The 22,201-nt window shown below is 43.2% G+C and overlaps 1 protein-coding gene across 1 annotated transcript in view; it reads left to right on the top strand.

Moving 5' to 3' along the window:
* LOC147708743 (uncharacterized) overlaps positions 1-21,405 on the top strand; it is a 110,044-nt gene extending 88,639 nt beyond the window's left edge. Inside the window, exons 11-13 of the mRNA XM_086925774.1 lie at positions 15,447-15,536; positions 18,337-18,426; positions 21,313-21,405. Coding sequence (XP_086781900.1) covers positions 15,447-15,536; positions 18,337-18,426; positions 21,313-21,405 — 273 coding nt within the window. The remainder of the gene's footprint in view (positions 1-15,446; positions 15,537-18,336; positions 18,427-21,312) is intronic.
* Positions 21,406-22,201: the final 796 nt, after the last annotated feature.

The raw sequence follows: 22,201 nt of genomic DNA, 5'->3' as shown, positions 1-22,201 counted from the left end.
GCATCATGTTCCGGCCCGGGAAGACCTATATAATAATTGATGCATTTTCTGCTCAAAGTCCTCGACAGTTGGGGGATATGTTATGCTGTTTGTTTTTCTCTGTGAAAATTGAATAAAGAGATATAAAAAAAGAATAGTAATTTCAGAGTATATGGTCTATAGTAGTATCTTTAACTCGATGTTGCAGATTGATATTTTGTTGCTTAACATTGTGATATAGATCACATTCACAGGCAATCAATACCTAGTAGGATAAAGGTCACCTTTTGCTAAAACTTTGGAACTGTTTATCTTATTTGGCTCTGCAAATAAAAGACAGGCTTGCTCTGAATAAAATATAGAGAGATGTGCAATAAGGCTGCTCACTCCTAGAGAGGGAAAGTAAATATAGCATAATATATACAATAACACACCTCGTTGCAACATGTGAGAGTGTTCATATGGTGGTCTGTTTGTACATTGTTGTGTAATTTACAGTGCCCTGATGCAGGAGTGTGAAACGGCATGCTGACTATATGCAGTTCCTCAGACCTCCAAACTCACCTTTCAAACACCATGCCTTCCTTCAAACAATGTTGTAAAGAATAAATGTAAAACTGCACTTCTATAATATTATCAGCAATATCAGCATTATATTTCATGCACCTACTTCACCCTGGAAGCTTATATACCCTTTGGAAGCCTATGGCCCGCCATATGGCAATAGCAACCATTGCAGAGCATAATCCTCTATCTCACTGGGTAAGGGTAAGGGTAAGGTAAGTTTATTATGCATAGTTAATTAAAACCAGTGCAAAAACGTTTTACAAAAAAGTTTTAAAATGTCATAAAAAATGTGTTCGTTATAATCGTTTTCAGAAATCATACAGTAAAAGACCCAGTGTAATTGTCCAGGAGCATTTTTCTAGGGCCAGGGCAGCATGTTCCCTTGCGTCCTGATGTCCGCCTACTTGTTGCCTGTGTCGATGAACGCCGATTTTGGAAGTTTTAACAGTCTTTGCTCGATCATCGCAAGGAACTTGACATATCTGAAGTTCAGTTTAGTGTTTGCAGGATTCAAGAAGGCAAGCACCGCTTGCCTTCTAGTGCTAGTCCCTATCTGTTTGAACTGGTCCTTTAAGAGCTGTTGGCGGGCTTGCCAAAGCTCTTCGCAAAGACAGGTCATATGGAGGAATTCGCCCTTCTCTAGGATGCAGAGCGGACAGGCTTCATGGCCGTTGCTCCTGAGCCATGGTGGAAGATGCTCTCTACTGGGCAAAATCCCTAGTCTGTGTTTCAAAAACCTCAGTTTTATGGCTTTTGGATAACCCTGACTAAAATATGATTGTGATGTCAGGGATTTATACGAATTGAGTGTCATCCATGCATGGTTTCTTTTTGCAAAGGCGGCCTTGTCCTCTAGTAAGGAAAGAGATTTGACGTTTTTCCAGACTAGTTTTTCAAACGGGTTATGCCCGAGTTGCATGTCCCAGATCGCAGATAGTTTAATGGCCCCCAATGCTGCCTGCAGGTAAGTTCTTGCCTGAGATACGTTCCTACTTTGTATGTCTTGCAATAACAGCGAATTTAGTGCGTCAGTAGTGGCAGAGCGGAGTTTGTGGCAGCAAATGATGTAGGCTCCTTGTCTAGCAAGATCTTGTTTTTGCAAGCCAAACACTAACCTTATTTGGGCGGGCGAGGTGTACGGCGGGAGCGCAAACATTGTTCTGTAGGCTTTTACCTGGATAGTATCCAGGTTCTTGGAATCTCTTCCTCGTAGTGCCTCGCTGCCGTAGGAGATCGAGGGGAGTAGCTTAGCCTGAATAACTTTCAAGTAAGGGGTCAAAGTTGGCCCCGTCAGTTGATTGGGTAAATTTTTCAACGTAACGGCGATCAAATCCCCTCTCCTTTTTGTTTCCTGCTTCTGCTGTGCAAATGTACCTTCTCTGTCAAAAATGACTCCCAGGTATTTGTACTCGCATGCTGGCTCTATTTTTCGGCCGCCCAGGGTCCAGGACTTCTCTTGTTTATTGTTGGTGTTGATTGACATGGTGCGTGTCTTGCTCAGGTTTATTTTTAGGTTGTTTTCCGTTGCGTAACTGTGCATTTGGATCAGAAGCTGCTGAAGGCCGATATAGGTGTGACTGAGTAGTACGACGATGTCAGCGTACAAAAGGTTACCCAGAGTTTTCCCTCCCATCCTCGGGGAGTGGGAGTTACATGTGTTGAGTAGGCTTGGTAGATCCGCCATGAACAGATTAAACAATTATGGGGCAAGCACGCACCCTTGCTTGAGGCCTTTGGTGGTGCGAACTTTAGATGACAAATGGGTGCCGCTTCCTAGCTTCACCTGCACCCAGGTATCAGAATGGAGAAACTTCAGCATGTTTAGAGTCGGCTGCGGTATGCCCCATTGTGCTAGTTTCCCCCAGAGTCTGCCTCTCTCGACGTTGTCGAATGCTGCACTGAAGTCGATGTAGCACAGGTGCAGCGGCAGCTTTTTGGTTTTTGCTGCATCAATAATTAGAGAGATAGCCAGAATGTTGGTTGCTGTTCTGGTATTTTTCCGGAAACCGGTCTGGTTTAGTGGTATGATCTGGTTTGATTCCGCCCATAGCACAATCTCCTCTAAGATGGTTCCCGCGAAGTATTTTGCCTCATTATCAAGGAGGGCTACTAGGCGATAGTTGTTAGGGTCTGTTTTGTCGCCTTTTTTGTATATGGGGATGATCGTCGACCCCCTCCAAGATTCTGGGATTCTATTTAGGAGTCTAATTTCCGTGAATAACGGTTGCATGATGGTCGCCCATTCTGTGTTTTTTTCCTTAAACAGGGCTGGCGGAATGCCGTTGGGTCCTGGAGCTCCTTCTTTCCTGCCCTTACAAATCTGCTTTGTTATTAAGGCTGTAAGCTGAGCAGCTGATATGTCCAAGTTATTTTTGGGTGGGCCTTGCTCTCTCTTGATCAGTAACAGCGGCATGAACGTTGTGGAGTCTGGCTCTGTGTTGGTACGTCTTTGTGCTCCTGATTGCCAGAAGCGGGCACTATTATTGCTTTTGGTATCATATAGTAGTTTTGCCCAGGCCTCATTTTCAGCGTCTTTTTTTATATTCCATTTTGTGCGATTGAGCTCAGCCCTTTGATTTTTCAGCGCAGCTCGTAGATATACATTTTTGGGAGCTGATCTTAGCTTCCGTAAGGTCAGGTTTACTAATCTTTTTTGTAACCTTAATTGTGCTTTCGGTCCTCTCTTTAGGTTGGTTTTACTGCTCTCTTTATAGGAGTTATTTTTTGGGACGGTCTTAGTTGTCAAGTCTTTTAGCAGTGATCCTGTGTATTGCTCACAGTGAGAGATGTGCCCAGCTGCATTTGGTTTTTGTGTATTATATATTTGAAGGGCAGTTTCGACCAGAGTGGTTGAGTTGGCTGGCATGCATTTGGTCCTTTTTTGATTAATGGAATAAATTGCCCCAAGCGTTTTGTCTGGCCTAATTGCAGTTGGCGTCTTTGATGTCATGTGGCATTCCTGGGGACGATGGTCGCTTTCACCCTTATCCCCCATTCTGAACCCCAGGATGTGTAGAAATAATGCCAGACTGGCAAAGGTATAGTCCAGGATGGAGCTGGCTGTGTGTGAATAAAAGGTTTCTACTGGAGGAGAGTCAGTCGTAAATCTTCCATTTAATGCCCGAAGGTTTTGGTGTTTTAGGTCTTGGAGTAGACCATTGTTTTGATGCTTTCTCCTGTTTAGAGGGGCACTTTGTGATGGTATAGTGTAGATTTTATTTAGAGCCAAAGCCTCTTCTTCTACTAATGTAACGACCACCTTAGCCACCAAGAGAAGACCTTGGCACAAACTAACACAGGACACTTTTCGAGAAGCTTATCAAGCCCCTATGATTAATGAGCATGAGGGAATGATGTCAACTGAGCTCAATCGGTTTGTAAATGCTGTCAATGAAACAATTGATGGCATTATTCCGCTGAAAGTGTATAAACCCCGCCAAGCAGCCAGACAAGAAGTCTGGTACTCTGAAGACCTGAGACATATGAAACAAAAGTCCAGAAAGCTGGAAAAAGTGTGGAGACAATCCCGGAGTCAGGAGGACAAACAATGTTATCTAACATCCCTTAGATCTTATCATAAAGCCATAAGGATGGCCCGGAAAAGTCACATTGCTATGCAACTTGCAGAGGCTGGGAAGGACTCTAAAGTTCTTTTTCAAATCCTGCAAACTTTCACCAAGCCTGTAGCATGCGAGACGGTGGAGGTTGCTTCACAAGAATTATGTGATGGGATCTCACACTTCTTCATGAACAAAATCGATTCAATTTATGCAAAGATACTGGCCGCAAAATCGATTAAAGTTGCCGATCCTAATACCCCCTCTCACAAAAGTCCGCAGCGGGACACACAGGCCAATCAATTAAAAAACTTTCCCCCTATTTCCTTAGAGGAAGTCATCGCCCTTACAAAAGTGATTAAGAGCGGCAGTCCGCAGGACTCTGTTCCCGCCCGTATCATGCCCATGTTAGCTGAAACTCTTGGTCCTGGTATCCAGAAACTAATTAATCTATCGTTAAGTACGGGAGAAGTTCCGAGAGATTGGAAACGGGCTCTGGTAAGACCGCTAAGGAAAAATACCACCATTCCTTGGACGGATCTTGCCAACCTACGCCCCATCTCTCTTCTCCCTTTTATGGGTAAAATGATAGAGAAATATGTTAACAGACATCTGTCCAGGTTCGTTGAGGATACACATGGCCTGGACCCCTCTCAATCGGGCTTCAGGCCAAGCCGCAGCACCGAGACCACCTTGCTGTCAGTCGCAGACGACCTACATATGTACCAGGATGGGGGCTACTCCGTCATCCTGGTGCTATTGGATCTGTCTGCGGCGTTTGACACCGTGTCACATGACATCATGACCACCAGACTTGTGAACATCGGTCTGGAAGGTGGAGCTCTGGCATGGTTATGGAGTTTTCTGACTGACCGCACCCAGACAGTCATCCTGGGTCCCCACCGGTCAGAGGAGTTGGAGATCTCAAAGGGGGTGCCACAGGGTTCTTGCTTAAGCCCGACCCTTTTTAATATCTATGTGGCCCCCCTGGCAAACATCATGAGATCTCATGGGTTCATCCCTATGTCATACGCGGATGACACCCAACTCCTCTTTCCGTTCAAACATCTCACTGAGACGGTCAGGAACTCTTTCTCCTCGGGGATGAAGGCAGTGGCCCACTGGATGGCATCTAACTTCTTGCAATGCAACGTTGCAAAAACGGAAGTGATGCTGTTCGGTGAGGCAAAGCTCCTATGGTCCCCAGACTGGTGGCCGCAAGATCTAGGCCCAGTCCCAGAGCCAAAGCAGGTGGTAAAAAATCTTGGCGTGCGCCTGGATCAGGAGCTCTCCCTGAAACAAAACAGCAATCAAGTGGTGAGCTCATGCTTCCATGTGATCGCCATGCTGAGGAAAGTTTTCCCTATACTCCCTGACTCAACTAGGAGAACATTAGTGCAGGCCCTAATACTGAGTCGTCTGGACTACTGCAACGGGATGCTCCTATCAGCAAATGAGGGAGTTATTGCGAGATTGCAAGTAGTCCAGAACACAGCGGCCCGTCTTGTACTAAATCAGCCACCCCGTACACCATCGAAGCCTCTTTTGAACACCTTACATTGGCTACCCATTAAACAAAGGGTGAAGTACAAGATTGGATGTACTATACATAAGAGCCTCCAGAACAGAGGGCCTGAGTATCTAAACAGCAGATTCTCCCTCTATAAACCTGTACGGTCCCTGAGATCTAGTGACCAAGCCTTACTACAGGTCCCAAGAGCTAGAAAGACCAGGCAAGGTGGAAGGGCACTATCCATAGCCGGACCAAGGTTGTGGAACAGCCTCCCTCTCTCTTTGAGACTATGCCAGGACTATCTCCCGTTCAGAAAACTGTTAAAAACCTTCCTATTTTCCAATTAGTGATATCTGTGTACTTACTGCCACAAGCTGTAAAGGTGTTCAAGGCGCGGAGATACTCCTTCGGGAGGTGATCCTAGCGCGGTATAAACCCGTAAATAAATAAATAAATGAGCCAAGTAAGTTTGGTTAAAGTCCCCTGTCAGGAGGAAGAGTGGCTTTTCCATCTGAGTGACATACTCCGCCAATTGGTTGGAGATTTATATGGAATCTTTAACTATTTGGGGTGGACATATGCGTTGACAAGGCATATCTCTTCTTCTTTGTTCCCAAGCTGTAATTTTATCTTTACTGTTAGGGTTGTGGATGTAGATGAGTCCATAAGGCCTGTCGAAGGTATTGTTGTAGTGGATACGTATGCGGCCAAGCCTCCTGACTGGTGGCCAAATCTGTTAGTTCGGACCGCTGCTGTTGAATAGCAAGTGAAGCCTGTGATATGTTGTGTAGTTGTAAGCCATGTTTCTTGCAACATTATTATATCAAAGAGAGAGATATACTTTTGGAAGTCTGGGTCGTCCATTTTTGAGGTTAGGCCGTTTATGTTCCAAGAACAAATGCCTATAGTTGGTGCCCTTCCCCTTTTATCGTCTCTAATTTGTTGGTGGCGTCAAGCCTCTTCAGGACGTATGAAGATAGTTCGGGACAATCTTTCTCTTGTTGGTACTTGATTTTGGTGTGGTGCCTCCTTACACTAGCTTCTGCCCGTCCCCGGGGGCTGCGTGTGTTCCTATTTGGCGGACTTCCTCGCAAGGGCTTAGTAGTGGTGAAAGTGTGGGTCTGATGGTCCTTTAACCCCTTCGCTGCTGATGACGAGCTCAGCTCGTCATCAGCCACGGGTGGCGTGTGCTGATGACGAGCTGAGCTCGTCATGTAACGCAGCTTTTTAAAAAAAGCAGCACAGCGCAAAAATCGCCGCAGCAGCGATGCGGTTAAAACTGGGCTTCGCCTGCTCGTTGTGAGCGCTAGCTCGGAGCCAGTTGCCACCGTCGGCCTATCTGTTGATCGCTGCCAGGGGCTGTTCTCTCTTATTTTGTGCGAGCTTCCCAGGGCACCCCTGAGAACAATAAAGGTATTTACCTGTTATGTCTCTGATTCTGGTCTTGTCCTCCGAAGGAGTGGCGAGGGATAAGCTGGTCTTTGAAAGGGGACCAGCTTAATGCCCCAATTCTTGAATTGCTCTGCTTCCACTACAATTGAATCTGCAACATTACTAAAGGACCAAGTGGTCTTGGTCGCCTCCGGGCTGTTTTGGTTGGCAGCGGTTAAAAATTCTACAGAGATTAAGTCCTTTGTACTTATCCCCCCCAGGTTGGGAATGCATTCCATTAATTTGAGAATGTTACCACGATTTAGCAGGTCCTGCTGCCCTTGTGACATGTATTCTGGGTAAAAAAACAAGATCTCTGTTGATTGTTGTGTGCTTCCTACTGCCTGCTGTTTTATTGATATGTGATGTGCTCGGACTAATGAGCCACGACCTGCGTGAGCTTCGTGAAACGCCAGGTGGTTACCTTCGCCTGGCTTATTGGCGGTGTGTGTTAATGCTTTGGTTGAAATAGTTTGCTTTAGTGTTGTTCGCGTTTCGAATGGCCATTTTACCTGTGAATACTCTGAATGGCTAGGAACAGAATGAATAGTCGTGATTGGTGTGTCTCTAATTAGATCTTCGTGATTTGAGCTTAGCGTTGAGCCAATGGTTCTTTTCCTGGCCCCCTCCTTAGAGTTTGACGTAGGTGGTTGCTTGCTGTATCTTGGTTGGTCGTCTCATCGGGTGATTCCCTTTGGAAAGGGGGCTCCTTATTTAGCAGTACTAGGTCTCCCGCTTGGCCGTCGGAGACCCACTCTTGCTTGTTCTTGGTGCTGCTAGGCTGTGTAAGCGGTTTGGTCTTTGTTGCCTCATCTCTGTGTGCGTCTGTTTGTTCAATTTGGTCTCTTGCCGATGGATCTTGGGGCCCTTGCCCTTCTTGGTCCGGCAAGCTGCTGTTTAATTTTTGCTGCTGGATTGAGCTGCTGGGCACATGGTCTTCCCCATCTGTGAGATGGGCATTGTTTGTGTTAACCGAAGATTTTTCCTTTGTGCCAAAGAAGATGGGGAAGTATTTTGTTGTAGCTATTCGAGATTTTTGCTTACACCCTTTTCTTTTTTGTTGACGCTGTTGAGTTTTTGCGGGAACTCCAGTCCTGTCTGGGTTGTCTCCTCATTTGCAGGGGCATGATGGGCGGTTGGCTTTGTTCCGGGTGTTTTACTCCTGGAGTCTCCCTCTTCGGTTTTAATGGGGCCCATTTCTTTTATTGCATTTCCTCTGTGTAGATTCCTTATATCACCTATTAAGTCAGTTAACATTGAGGGCAGTGTGGCTAATTTGTCTACTGCCTGGCTGCAATTGCAGCTCAGGTAGGTGCTTGTTTGTGCTCTCATTATAATATTATTCATGTTACCCAGCTTGTCGTCGATGCCGGCTGTAAAAACTGCCAGTGTATTAAGAAGGGTGAGTTGTAACTCCATTTTCTCTGATTGATATTGCAGGGCATCTACTGCTAACTGGATTGTGTTTAGCAGTGAGTTCCAGGTTCTGGTGTTGTGTTCTTTCCCCCGCTCTTTCTCATTAGAGATGGTAATGGAGTAGTTGATGTTGTTGGCTACCAGAGGTGGATCGAGGGAGTGGGGCTCTTTGTGATCTGGTGTGTAGGTTGCTAGCATGTCTTCCCATTCTTGTGTATTAAGGTAAGACACTATTGCCCTGCCTTCAGCTTTCCGGCTAGAGTTGTGAGGACTTGCTGCCTCCCTGCCCGAGGTGCTTGTTGCTAAGCCTTAGGTTTCCGGATCTGTGAGTGGTGGAGCACATCCAGCCGTTGAATGAGACTTGATGGGTGTGCTGTGGCTGTGGCTCATAGATTGTATGCCCGGAGCCGAGCTAGGTTGTGTTTCCTTGGGGCGAGCCGGTGTTGGTGTCTGTAGGCCGGCCCCGGAATCCCTTTCGGTTGGACGACTGGCTAATTCATTGGCTAGTTTTGGTGCTGAAGTAGTTTTTGAATTGGCTTTGAGCTCGTTCAGTGGGGGCCGCAGGACATTGCCCCGACTGCATATAGCCTGATCGGCTGCGTAGGCGGGTGATAATTGCTGATTGGAAATTGAATCATGGGGCTTTCCTCTCACAATTGAGGTCTCCAGAGGTGTGCTGATGTTCCTGTGCTTTGAGGTACCGCGTTGATAAGGGTGTGCCGTGGAGTTTTCTAGGGACAAGGGGCTTACGGTCATTTCAAGCAATGGTGGTGGTGAGCATGTTGGTCTCAGTAGCGAGGGGAGCAGTGGGGTTTGCAAACCATGCAGATGTTTGTTGCTAGAAAAAATGGCTGAGCCTGCATCCGCATCCCCATCAAAAAGTGACGCACAGGCGGCATAAAAGTGACGCACAGCCTCATAAATGAGGCCCGTAGTGTGTCCGCTTTGCATTTTAGGCATTTTCCTCTCTTAGGCACTAGGCCTACCCACACAAGTTTGGTAAAATTTTTATTGAGAGACTTTGGGAAATGCGAGGTGGGTGGAATTTTGTGGATACACACAGATTCCAGAACTTTCTATCACAGAAATATGAGTAAAATGTTTTGTTTTTTTAAGTTTGAGGTTTGCAAGGGATTCTGGGTAACAGAACCTGGTGACAGCCACACAAGTCACCCCCTCCTGTGTTCCCCTGTGTGTCTAGTTTAAAAAAATGTATAGGTTTGCTAGGTTTCCCTAGGAGCCGACAGAGTTAGGGTTCAAATTCCACAGCTAGGCACTTTGCAAAAAAAGGGTCAGTTTTCACAGTAAAAATGGGGTATGTCCAAGTTGTGTTTCGGGCTGTTTCCTGTCGCAGGTACCAGGCCTATCCACACAAGTGAGGTACCATTTTTATTGGGAGACTTTCGGGAATGTGGGGTGGGTGGAATTTTCTGGACCCACGCAGATTCCAAAACTTTCCATTACAGAAATGTGAGGAAAATGTGGTTCATGTGACAAAGTGTGAGGTTTGCAATGGATTCTGAGTAACAGAACCTGGTGAGAGCCACACAAGTCACCCTCTCCTGGATTCCCCTGGGTGTCTAGTTTTCAAAAATGTATAGGTTAGCCATGTTTCTCCAGGTTCAAAATCCACAGCTAGGCACATTGAAAAAGAGGGTCAGTTTACACTGTAAAAATGTGGTGTGTCCACGTTGCGTTTTGGCATGTTTCCTGTCGCAGGCACTAGGCCTACCCATACAAGTGAGGTATGATTTCTATCAGAAGACTTTGGGGAATGTGAGGTGGGTGGAATTTTGTGGATCCTGCCAGATTCCAGAACTTTCCGTCACAGAAATGTGAGGAAACTTTATATTTGCGACACATTTTGAGGTTTGCAAGAGATTCTGGGTAACAGAACCTGGTGAGAACCACACAAGTCACCCCTCCTGGATTTCCCTGGGTGTCTAGTTTTAAAAAATGTATAGGTTTGCTAGGTTTCTCTAGGTGCCGGCAGGGTTCAAAATTCACAGCTAGGCACTTTGAAAAAAAAGGGTTATTTTCACTCTAAAACTCTAAAACTGTGATGTGTGTCCACGTTGCATTTTGGCCTGTTTCCTGTGGTGGGCACTAGGCCTACCCACATGAGTGAAGTACCATTTTTATTAAAAGACTTTGGGGAATTCGGGTGCATGAATTTTGTGGTTCCGTGCAGATTCCAGAACTTTCCATCACAGAAATGTTATGAAATTGTGTTTTTCTTTTCAAAGTTTGAGGTTTGCAAGAGCTACACAATTCACCCCTTCATGGATTCCATGGAGTGTCTAGTTTTTAAATAGTTACAGGTATGCCAGATTTCCCTAGGTTCCAGCAGAGCTAGGGTTCAAAATCCACAGCTAGGCACTTTAAAAAAAGGGCCAGTTTTCACTGTAAAGATGTGGTGTGTCCACGTTGGGTTTTGGCCCGTTTCCTGACATGGGCACCCACACAAGTGATGTACCATTTTTATTGGGGGACTTAGGGAACACAGATTTGTAGAGCAACTGACATTCCCTGTTGACTTTCTAAACATTTCTGCCTTTCAAATGTAAGACAATGTGTAAAAAATAAGTCACTTTGAAAAATGAAATATAATTCACGTGCTAGTATGGGTTTCCACAATTTCGGAGATATGCAAATAGCTAATGTTTCTAAACTCTATATTTTGTTCCTATTTTGTAAATACATAGGTGTCCTTGATACCTATTTTTCACTCTTTATATTTTACCAAATGAATTGCTATATACCCGGTACACAATGAAAAACCATTGAAAGACCCAGTTCAGTTATTGGCTTTGGGTTCCTCTGGTTCTTGGTGAACCTACAAGTCCTATATATCCCCACAACCAAAAGTGTCCAGTGGATGTAACAGTATATTGCTTTAAAAAATCTGAAATACATAGAAGAAGTTACAGGTGACCACGTTGGCATGAATGGCTGTTTTTTTTCATCTAATTTTCAATTTTTCCTATTTTTATTTGTTAGTTTCTATAAAAAAACCTTAAGGATCTACGCAAATGAGCCCTTGCTGAATTCAGAAATGTATCCACTTCAGAAATGTATAGTTTTTCAGGATCCATTATTGCTTTCATACCTATTTTTACCACTAACTGGAAGGAGGTTGATGCACAAAAACTAGCAAAAATAGGCTAAGTCCCAGAAAAATGCCAAAGCTATGTAAAACATATGGGTTTTCTAACAAAAGTCTGTCTGTCCCTCAAAGCTTGGAAGATGAAGATTTCAGTACCACAAACTGTTTGTTGATACCTTCTGCAGGGAAAAAAAACTGATACTTTCTTCTGCAGCACTTTTTTCCCATTTTTAGACACAAAAAAGAAATTTGCTTTGCTGTATTTTGGCTAATTTCTGGGTCCCCTCCAGAAGAATCCACAAACCCTGGGTATCTTTAAAATTCCAGAGATGTTGGAAGAAAAGGACGCAAATTTGGTGTGGATATCTTATGTTGACAAAAAGTTACAGGGGCTAAGCTTGAGCTACCCCAAATAGCCAAAAAAAGGCTTATAACCGGGGGGACAGCAGGGAAGACCTCTGCTATCACTTCACTTATGATTTCCTCAAAACAATATTGATCGTACTGGAGCATTTATGATCACCTTTTGACTTAGGCAGAGTGCTATGGGTGACTGAAGAGTTTTGAAATTAGTGGGAGAATGCAAATGCTTCTGTGGGCTGAAATGAAAATTTTACAACTGCATTGCACCACATGGGCGCCTTACATGCATTTTCAAAGGAAGAACATTTTAAGTGAATTAATGCACATATCAGTAGAGGAAAAATCTGAATAGTACACCCTCAGCACCCCTCTTTCTCATTTGCCTTCAATACATTGATGTTACCTACGTCCTCCAAAGAGCTAAGCTTTTCTTCTTCACAGCATGATTCTCGATACCCATGAACCCTTTACATTTATTTCTGGCTCAATGGGCTTCTCACATGCCATCAGTCTATTTTGTATTCTACATCTATTCACAGTAAACAAATTAATTAGGCTGCATATTACTCAAAATATTTTTTAGACTCTGCCAGATTTGCTAGAAGTAATCACTGGTTTTCTCCTCCGAAAATAGTCAGGTGTCTTCTAATACATGGATCAATACTTCTTTACTCTAGATCCTTGTTTTTGTACCAGGGGAAATGATAAAGCTAAAGGGAAAAAGACTCGTACATCAGCTAAATAAATCACATTTTTTTCTTTGTAATTTGCATATTTTCCTAGTCATTGCCTTCATACCTTCCAAGTTAGCTAAGTATATACCACCCTCTGCTGGGCTTACCAGTCTTCCTCCTGGAGAAGTTGCAAAGCCAAATCTTGCAGTCAGGTAGTTCTATATGGGGCAGGCAGAACGGTCCAATGTGATACCATGTAATTCTGTGGGATTACATTAAAATTCTGCGGAATTCAGCGATGGAGCGGAGTGTGCATTTGCCTCTATTTTCTTAGTGCTACATGCACCCTTGCACCCAAAAATGGATGTGAGGATGCATTTTGCTCTAAGAAATAGCGCTGCCAAATACCAAATTCACTGCAGTACCTTCCCATCGGTGCCACTGTTAAATACTCAGAGTACATAAGCCTTAAATACTCTGAGTATGCAAGGGCACCAAGAGGTATGCACATCAGTGAAGTCAGTGGTTTTTAAACAGGGACAGAAGAGGGAGCTGTCCCTCTATGCTTAAAAATAACTGCAGATTAAATTTTGACTGCTGATCATTAAACATGAAAGGTGACTAAATTGAAGAGTAAGTACTTGGATGGTTGTAGAGTAACTGAGTCCATGGATAGGTGGTTAGATGAAAGTACATGCATATGAATGGATGAAGAGGCTAGTGCCGTGTGTGGGATAAGTAAGTCTGAGGTTGAATGTGGTAGTGTGCAGGAGCATGGGTAGGCTGCGTTGAAGTGGGAACCCAATTGTATGGTGACATCTGGGTGTAGAAATCAGAGCTTAGGAGAAGTTGTGGTGGTAAAGTAGGAGAAGGCTGCACAAAGTCAGTGCATGACGGAAGGGAACACTGGGCAAAGAAGGGAGCACCTTACCTGGTTGAAGTGATACTGAGGTGTTGGGTAGCTGGTCATCTTTTGCTGCTGGGCCATGTAGTCCCAGACCAAATTTCTTATCTGCACCAGTTCTTCAGCTGCAGTGTAACTGAGGCTTTTTGCTGTGCTGCATGATTATCGCTGACCTGGAACACCCTTCTTTGTCTTTCCCTTTATATCTGGATAAATGGTTACTCATTACTCATGTTACCTTACCCTGAAATGTTTCTCCCAGCATACCAAAAATGTAATTTCCATTTTTAACCTGTTCACACTAAATAAATTAATTGGGCTACATGTTACCCAAAACTATTTTTTAGGCACTGTGCCAGATTTGCTAAAGTAATCATCGATCATCTCACAAAGTGGTCAGACTTAAACATAAGCCGTCTTCCCACTTAGGAGATCACCTGTAGTCTGCACACCAGTAAAAAGCAAAATGTATTTCATTTTGGAATGAGAGAGACTTCATGTGTGTGGATAGAGGAGATTGTCCTTGAACTGAATCTTGCCTAATGCTTTTAGTGGTATCTTCATAGCAAGAACCCAGCCCTTCCACACTTGAAGTGGAATAGACCGGGGGTCAGATGTATGACCGTTTTTAGCAGTCGCAAACGCGGAATCGGCCCATTTGTGTCCACAAAAAAGGGTGGTGGTATGTACAAACGCTATTTTGCGAGTTGGTGACTCGCAAAATAGTGTTTGCAAGTTGCTATTAGGAAGGGGCATGCAAAGGGCATCCCTCCCTAATAGCGAGTCAAAATGGAATGTACCATTGTTTTGCAACAGCATTTGTGGTGGCAAAACATTTGCAGTTTACAGCCTACTTCAAGTAGGTGGTAAGCCACTCCCAAACGGGCTGAATTTGGAAAAAAAAGTTGCTTTATTGAAAAACCAAACACAGACACTGGGGTCTGCTGTCCCCAATAGGCCACCATCCCTGTGTTTGCAGGCCATTCCCAATGGGTCACGAATTGCGACCTGCCTCTTGAATATTAACGAGGCAGGTACTTTGCGACCCATTTGAAAATCACAAATAGTGTCACAGACACTGTTGTACATTCCATTTTGCGAGTCGCAAAACGTCGCAATTTGCGATTCGCAAAACACAATGGTCGTACATCTGGCCCCACAAGCCTTGTCCCTTATGATAGAGAAAGTCAAAGAGTAAGTGAGAGGTAATCAGTGGATAGGGAATTAGCTTGTTTTTTAAATGTTTCCATGCTAGCTGTAATAGAATGGCCTAGATCAATATTTTTTTACAATATTTCACCACTGGACATTCTAAAACCCCATTTTCCATCATCTCATCTTTTGCCCATAAGGGTAACTACAGAGTGATCAAAGAAGCCAGTTTTAGGCACCCAGATCAGATTCCAAATCCTTGGCCAACCTTATCCTACTATAGTTGCCACATTGATGTCATCTCCATCCCTCCTAGCCCACTCTGGGTGCTTCATGTTTATGCCATGATTGCAAATGGTCAGGAATCATCTCTTCTGTTCTCCTGCATCTTCTTTATGGATCTCTGCACAGAAGGAAACAGTGTCTGAGTTTTCTCTACAAATAGCATAGACACATTTTGCTTGGCCACTCCACAGACACTTCAAAAACGCCATTTTCAGGCTTTATTCGATAGATGGGCATTCTAAAGCTTTCTTGCCATGCATTAAAGCATCAGCCCTATGCACAGAAAACAGCTTTACCAACCTGAATTAGTTTTTCTATGTAATTATTCATTCCTCTCTGCTATTTGCAAACATGTGTTTTGGTCCTGATATATCTGTGGGTCGTTATTTCGAAAGTCAATTACATGACAATAGAAGAACTACAGTCAGTTAAAAATAAAGGGCTCTGTTGTGGCTGTTGGGAGTTATCTTGGATGATACTTTTTTCGGACTCTTCACAGTTGCCAGACTTACGCACCACAGATGGAAAACAAGAGAGCAGCATCGCATTGGTGTGTCGCCTCATAAATCACACTTCAGGAAGGCAGAGGGTAAGTGATCAGTGGACAGACCCGTGTGTGAGTGTTTCCTTTTTCCCCACCCAGTGCCTGCTGTCACAATTCTCTATCAGTGAATTGTCTTTATATGTTCTGCAATCTTTTATACCCCCCCAAATGATCAAATCTCTAAACTATTGCTTTCTCATTCTGAAAATGCCATTAAGCTCTAAGGGGAAAATCTACTTTTCATGCAGCCCAGTGCGACAACCAAAGTTACTGTGGTGTGTTGCGTGGAAGGGAGAGAGCTGGCTAGTGTCACATCTACACAGATAGTGCACTGCTGCCATTTTCCCAGGTTCTTGTTCTCTGTAAGGTTGCCTAGCGCCATGCAGAAACTTTAGTACCAGAAGGTTTTGTACCGAAATGATAACCCAAACCCTCCAGTACAAAATACTTTGCTTAGACTTACTTTTAAACTTTGCCACTTTGTGCATGTTCTTTATACACATGCAATGAGCGAACAGTTTGGAGAAAAAAATTTTTTCCTTCTTTGTGCCTTTCTCATGGAGGCATATTGTTTTCTGTAAACCCCTGTTTACCTCCGTTAGTAGATGGGGCTCTGTGTTAAACTCCTTGGGTAATTACATGGGAACGCCCATGTACCACCCATGTAACACCCCTTGACACAAAGTAATGCAAAGTAACACAAACAGCTACTTTGCATTATTCTTAGTCAACCTTCCTCACAAATAAACGTTTGCACTGAAAATTGAAAACTTTATCAAGACGTTGGACCGGTTCTCATGACTTTTTGTGACGTTGCACCAACACAAAGCCTTGATAAATCTGACCCTACATTCTTATTTTATATAACTCAGACCGATGTCATCTCCATCCACCTAGCCCTAGATAACCACTTAATGCTGACACCATGATTCTTGACAAACTTTTATGTTTATTTGTTTAGTTAAGCACTCACTTCATGTCAACTGTTTCTAGGCTTCTGCAAGACACATGTTGTATAGGAATGACTGTTATTGCATGACATTCTTATTGTTTCTAATTGTATTGATAAGTGGTTGTGCAAGTAAGCAATAATTTGATCAATATTAGTTTTAATTCCTGAAGGTCAGGTTACTAGTACTATTATTAGTGTGTGGGCGGAGGATATTGAAAAATGGAAAGCCAGTGACTCTGAAGTGTGTTCTACAATTGGCTCCAGTAACCACTAAAAGGTTGATTGCTTAGAATCTTAGATGGTAAGCTGGTGGCGAATGATTTTATTCTGTAGGTATAAGGGTGTTGAACCTTAAAGGCAGTTGAAGGTTAGGCAAAGTGAGACTATTTTATTGAGGTTTGATTGGTCTATACTTTTGTATCTGGAAAAAAGTGTGAGTGGTGAACGTTGAACGGCTAGTTTCAGTTTTTCGTAGTACTTTGGTTTGGCAGGGGGAGTGATGTACAGGAAATAGCCGCAGTCACATTTACTGAGGTTCCTACCTCCAGGGGTGGTATTTTTTGGGATGAGGGACAAGATTTTTTTGAGGTTCTATATTTAGTAGAAAGTGGTATTGACACTGCTTCTGTCATTTGGGACTGGGGTTTGTGGCTATATAAAGACTATGACCCTGACTTTGGTTTTCATGGAACAATATCTCCAAAGAAGGTTGGGAATCAGAGTGCCAGTATTTTTTAAGGGAGATGTGGTGTCTCAGCACCAGGATTTTTGTTTTGGAGCCAGGGAGTGTCTGGCTGATCGGAGTCATCCACATCTCTATTGCGTTGAGGTCTTCTGTCACATTCATGAGTTGCTTCCTGTGACCTGCAAGTAAATCTACAAGTCATCATCTTAGGAGTGGAAGGTAAGGCTGTGTCTTTTAGGTCAGAATGAAGGATGATGCAGTACTCTTCATGTGACCTCGCAGGGTGGGAGATTTCAAACAACTGGAGCGCAGTGGTCAATGATATGTGCAACAGACCGGTGATAGTGTAGGAAGATGAGACAGAGTGGTTGAAAAGCATCATCTTGCTTAGGAAGCCTTAGCTGAATCTCACAAGCTGACCCAGATATTCACTGGTGCAGTTTCCGTTCCATGTTTTAAGCAGAAAACAGATGTCTTGTAATGGTCAAATAAATTCCTTATTCATTTTAAATAATGAGGAAGGTTGTCAATTTTTGCCGTCATATTTTGTTGCAGAGGGTGTTGCATTAATGAGCCCCCTGTTACTGAATGAGTCTTAATTTTCCTTGTTAGTGTGATTGCATATAAGGTAAGATAATATCGCTCTTGCATCAGAAATATCATTTCATTGATCAAGGTGAAAAATCACTGGAAAGAGGTGTAAACACTAAACACCGAAGGAAAAATTGTAATTGCTTTAGAGAGGGGCTTTCATTTCCTGTAAGGAAGAATACCATTCTACAGTGGTTCATTACTACTGGCCTACCCACATGGCTGGGTCCAAGGTCGGGTGGTGTGGTGACCAAAATAACGATCGATTTAACACAGATCTTTGTGACTGGGGGTAAATGTTTGTATTGTTCAGCATTCCGTCTAACATTTGTTCCTTTTGCCTACCCAATTAAGCAGTCATAGGAATGCTTATGTGCTAGAAAATCAACTGGCATTGCGCAGGTTTACTTCACTACATACAATCTAAAGTGGGTTCTGGCAACAACATGGCAACAGAGAGTCTACTGAAGCTTACAATTCTTCTGCAGCTTATGCAGAGCAAACCAGGGAGACTAGAGAAAAGAAAGTGATTTTTGGGGTGGACAATATGCTTATTGACAGGGGCACAATACTTTGACTGAGTGTTTGCATCATTCTCTTTTTTTGTGTCTTCGCAGCACTCACTGTGGCATGGCACATCGGGAATGTTTCAGAGGAGCAGCCCTATACTTTTAAACCAGATCTGCTACGTTTCTGAGAGAGAAAGGGTAAGCAACAGGGAATATCAATGGAGGGGTGTGAGCCATTTAAGCAACAGGGAATATCAATGGAGGGGTGTGAGCCATTTAAGCAACAGGGAATATCAATGGAGGGGTGAGAGCCATTTAAGCAACAGGGAATATCAATGGAGGGGTGGGAGCCATTTAAGCAACAGGGAATATCAATGGAGGGGTGTGAGCCATTTAAGCAACAGGGAATGTCAATGGAGGGGTGTGAGCCATATGGTTGAGTATTCATTTGACCCCCACATGCATGGTTTGTTGTTGTCCTTCAAAATGGGTGTCCAATATCCATCCTCATCTTCTACTACCTGCCCCTCCTTCTACAGAACTGATGTGTCTAATCTCTAAACTAAAATGGCTCCATGACAATCCTGGTACCCCATTGACATCTCTTCCATCCTTCCAAGCCCTGTGTATTTAGCTCATCTTTACATCAGTTCTTGCCTTCCAGCGCCCACTTCTTCCTCTTCTTTCCCATCTTCCCACATGATAGACAGACTTATTGGCTTTGCAGGTTATGTTGAGGTTTGTGTCCGTATTACAGACCTTATTTTACATATGTATTGTTTATACATCATTTAAAAAGCACCAGAGAAAGTTCAACTAATGTTAATCCATAATTGCCTTTTATTTATTTTTTTGAAACTATTTTTACACTATCTTTGATACTCCTGTAAGAAACTATGGAGCAAAATGGCTTTGTCTCAAACATACTGTGATAATTTCCATTTAAATAGTAGTCAGAACATATGATCTTCACAAAGAGAAAAATTGTGTGGAATCAGTTTTCACTAGTGCAAATTTCTGTGGCATGGCACTGAGGGCCAGATGTAGGTAATTCATATTTACCGACTCTTAAATACCGAATTTTACCGATTCGGTATTTAAGAGTCGGTAAATATGAAGGGGGGAGATGTAGGTATTACAGATTCTGTAAATACTGAATCGTTAAGATTCGGTATTTACCAAATCTGTAAATACCGAATCGGTATTGCCCATTGATTCCTATGGGCCTTATAGCCCATAGGAATCAATGGGCAATACCGATTCTGTAATTACAGAATCGGTAAATACCGAATTTTGCAAGGGTGCAGGGGGTGTCACTTTGACACCCTCTGGCACCCCAAAAATAGGCATGTGCGCCATGTGGCACACAGACATGCCCTAAGGGCATGTCTGTCTGTCACATGGCTAGGTGTGCATGCACACATGTGCATGCACACCTGAATTCGGTATTTTAACACCCAATTGGATTGGGTGGTAAAATACCGAATTTGTAGGGCCTTTGGGACTCAGAAGAGTCTCACCTACATCTGGGAATTACCGAATGGGTAAAAATACCGATTCAGTATTTTACAGATTCTGTAAATTTACCGATTCGGTAAATTTACAGAATCTGTAAAATCTGGCCCCCTACATCTCAAGATGCCAAATACCGGTCGGTAACGGCCGAATTCGGCCGTTTCCGACCGGTATTTGCCACCTACATCGGGCCCCTAGGGCCCGATGTAGATGAATGTCATTTACCGATTTTTAAATACCGAATTTTACCGATTCGGTATTCAAAAATCGGTAAATGACATGTAGGGAAAAATTCGGTATTTTTTACCGAATCGGTAAGATTCGGTATTTACCGATTCGGTAAATACCGAATCGGTATTTGCTATTGAATCCTATGGGCCTTGAAGCCCATAGGATTCACTAGCAAATACCGATTCGGTATTTACCGAATCGGTAAAAATACCGAATTGCTAAGGGTGACAGGGTGTCACTTTGACACCCTGTTGCACCCCTGTAACTGGCTTTTGCGCCATGTGGCACACAGTCATGCCCTTAGGGCATGTCTGTGTGCCACATGGCACAGGTGTACATGCACAGATGTGCATGTACACATGAATTCGTAATTTACCATGCAATTGTATTGCATGGTAAATACCGAATTCTTAATGCCCTGTAGCACTGTTAGACATGCTACCTACATCTCAAATTACATATTCGGTATTTTTACCGAATGGTAAATTTACCGAATCGGTAAAATTTACAAAATCAGTAAATTTACCGATTCTGTAATTTTACCGATTCGGTAAAAATACCGATTCAGTAAAATTGCCGAATATGTCCATTTTCGGTGCCCCTACATCTCCATAGCCCTTTACCGGTCGGAAACGGCCAAAAATCGGTATTTTCGGCCAATTCCGATCGGTAAAGGGCTACCTACATCTGGCCCATTGTCTTTAGCACTTTCTGAGATTAGAAAAGTAAGCTGCTGAATCGTGAGATCGGGTATCTCCGCCCATCCCAATCCTTTCAGCCCCTTATCACCCTGCTATTTCCTTGTAACTCCCAAGAATCCTTGGTTCAGGCTTCACTAGCTAATCCGGAGTTTAGTCTTTGATTTCTGGGAATTTAACTCCTGGTTTTATGTGGATAAACAAAAACGACAAATCCCAGAGTGGAAAGTCAAAAACCCACACCATTGCAGTTAGTTATGCATGGATCTGGGAAACTTGGCAAGGAGCCCAGAAGCCTGGGGAGCTCGGCTGTGCAGGGTCTACACTTTTATAGCGTAAACTTTGGTCCTGAGTTATTGTGCAACTGAGCACTTCATAACAATCATAAGATGTTAACGCTTATCCTGTTTTTTACTTGTGTAGGAGGTGTACTGAAAACCACATTAGTTATAATGCCTGTATGTATTGAAATGTAGGTAATGTAATTGTTCAATGCAGTTTATGAATCACTATTGCTGTTTGGTCATGATTTGCTTATGTTTAGGGTTCAAGCTACCTATAAATGTAAAAATGTTTACTATTTTTCTTTAACCCCCAACTGTAATGTATATTTATATATGTGTATCTTTTTCTTTTCCAGGCAACACAGCCTTTTCTCCCAAAACTAGTCAGATTCTTGAAAAAGCATGCTACACAGATAACTAACACTGTTGCCAATATTCTTATTGGATAATAAAAATAAGACTGTCATGTGCATATTGTAAAATTAGAAATAGTGTCAAAGACCTTATTGAAAAATAAAATAGTTTTTTTTGCTTTCTACATGGGATTTGTGCAGCAGATTCAATTTGGTGTATGACTTCATCTTGTGTAATGTTGCCCACCCTAGCTGTGCACTGTACCTACACTTACTGACAAAGTATTTGAATAACAGAGGAAGTTGATGAAAATTGTTTATGCTTTTGAAGAACACTTTTGGTTAAACTATTGTGCCTGATATTTGCCAGATCCAGTAAGTGGAATGACAGCCAAAAGGTTGGGCATAGTTCCTTCTAAAATGACATATATAGTGTACAAACTGTGCTAGTACAACGGAAGGTGGTTGTCTTTTGTTTGTGTGGCTATGTGCAGTGCACGGCTACTTCAAGTTTAGTACTCTTGCCTAAGCCATGCTAACAAAATACCTCCACCAGGTGTTTTATCTATTTCAGGCATGTCAGACTTTTTTATGGGGCCTGATTTGAGCGTCCCATGAGTCGGACGGCCCCCGGCTGTCTGACGTCATGGTGGGCGTGTGCGTCGGCCGATTTCAGCACGTGTAAAATCTGCCCGCACAGTGGGGAAATTTGCGCCGCAGTGAATGGGTTAAGCAAAATGAAGAGGAGCCCTTAGGACAAAGTTTAATTTTTTTTTAAGTTTAAAAAAAGATGTACTACATAGATAGAACAAACTCCAGGATTGAGAGCAAATTAGGAGAAATTATTGATATTTCCGCTCACAGCATCCACCTGGCCTATACAAACAGAATT

The sequence above is a fragment of the Lissotriton vulgaris genome, chromosome 6 (assembly GCF_964263255.1).
Source record: "Lissotriton vulgaris chromosome 6, aLisVul1.2, whole genome shotgun sequence".
In the NCBI taxonomy this organism is placed as follows: domain Eukaryota; kingdom Metazoa; phylum Chordata; class Amphibia; order Caudata; family Salamandridae; genus Lissotriton; species Lissotriton vulgaris.
This window is presented reverse-complemented; position numbering and strand designations above follow the sequence as displayed.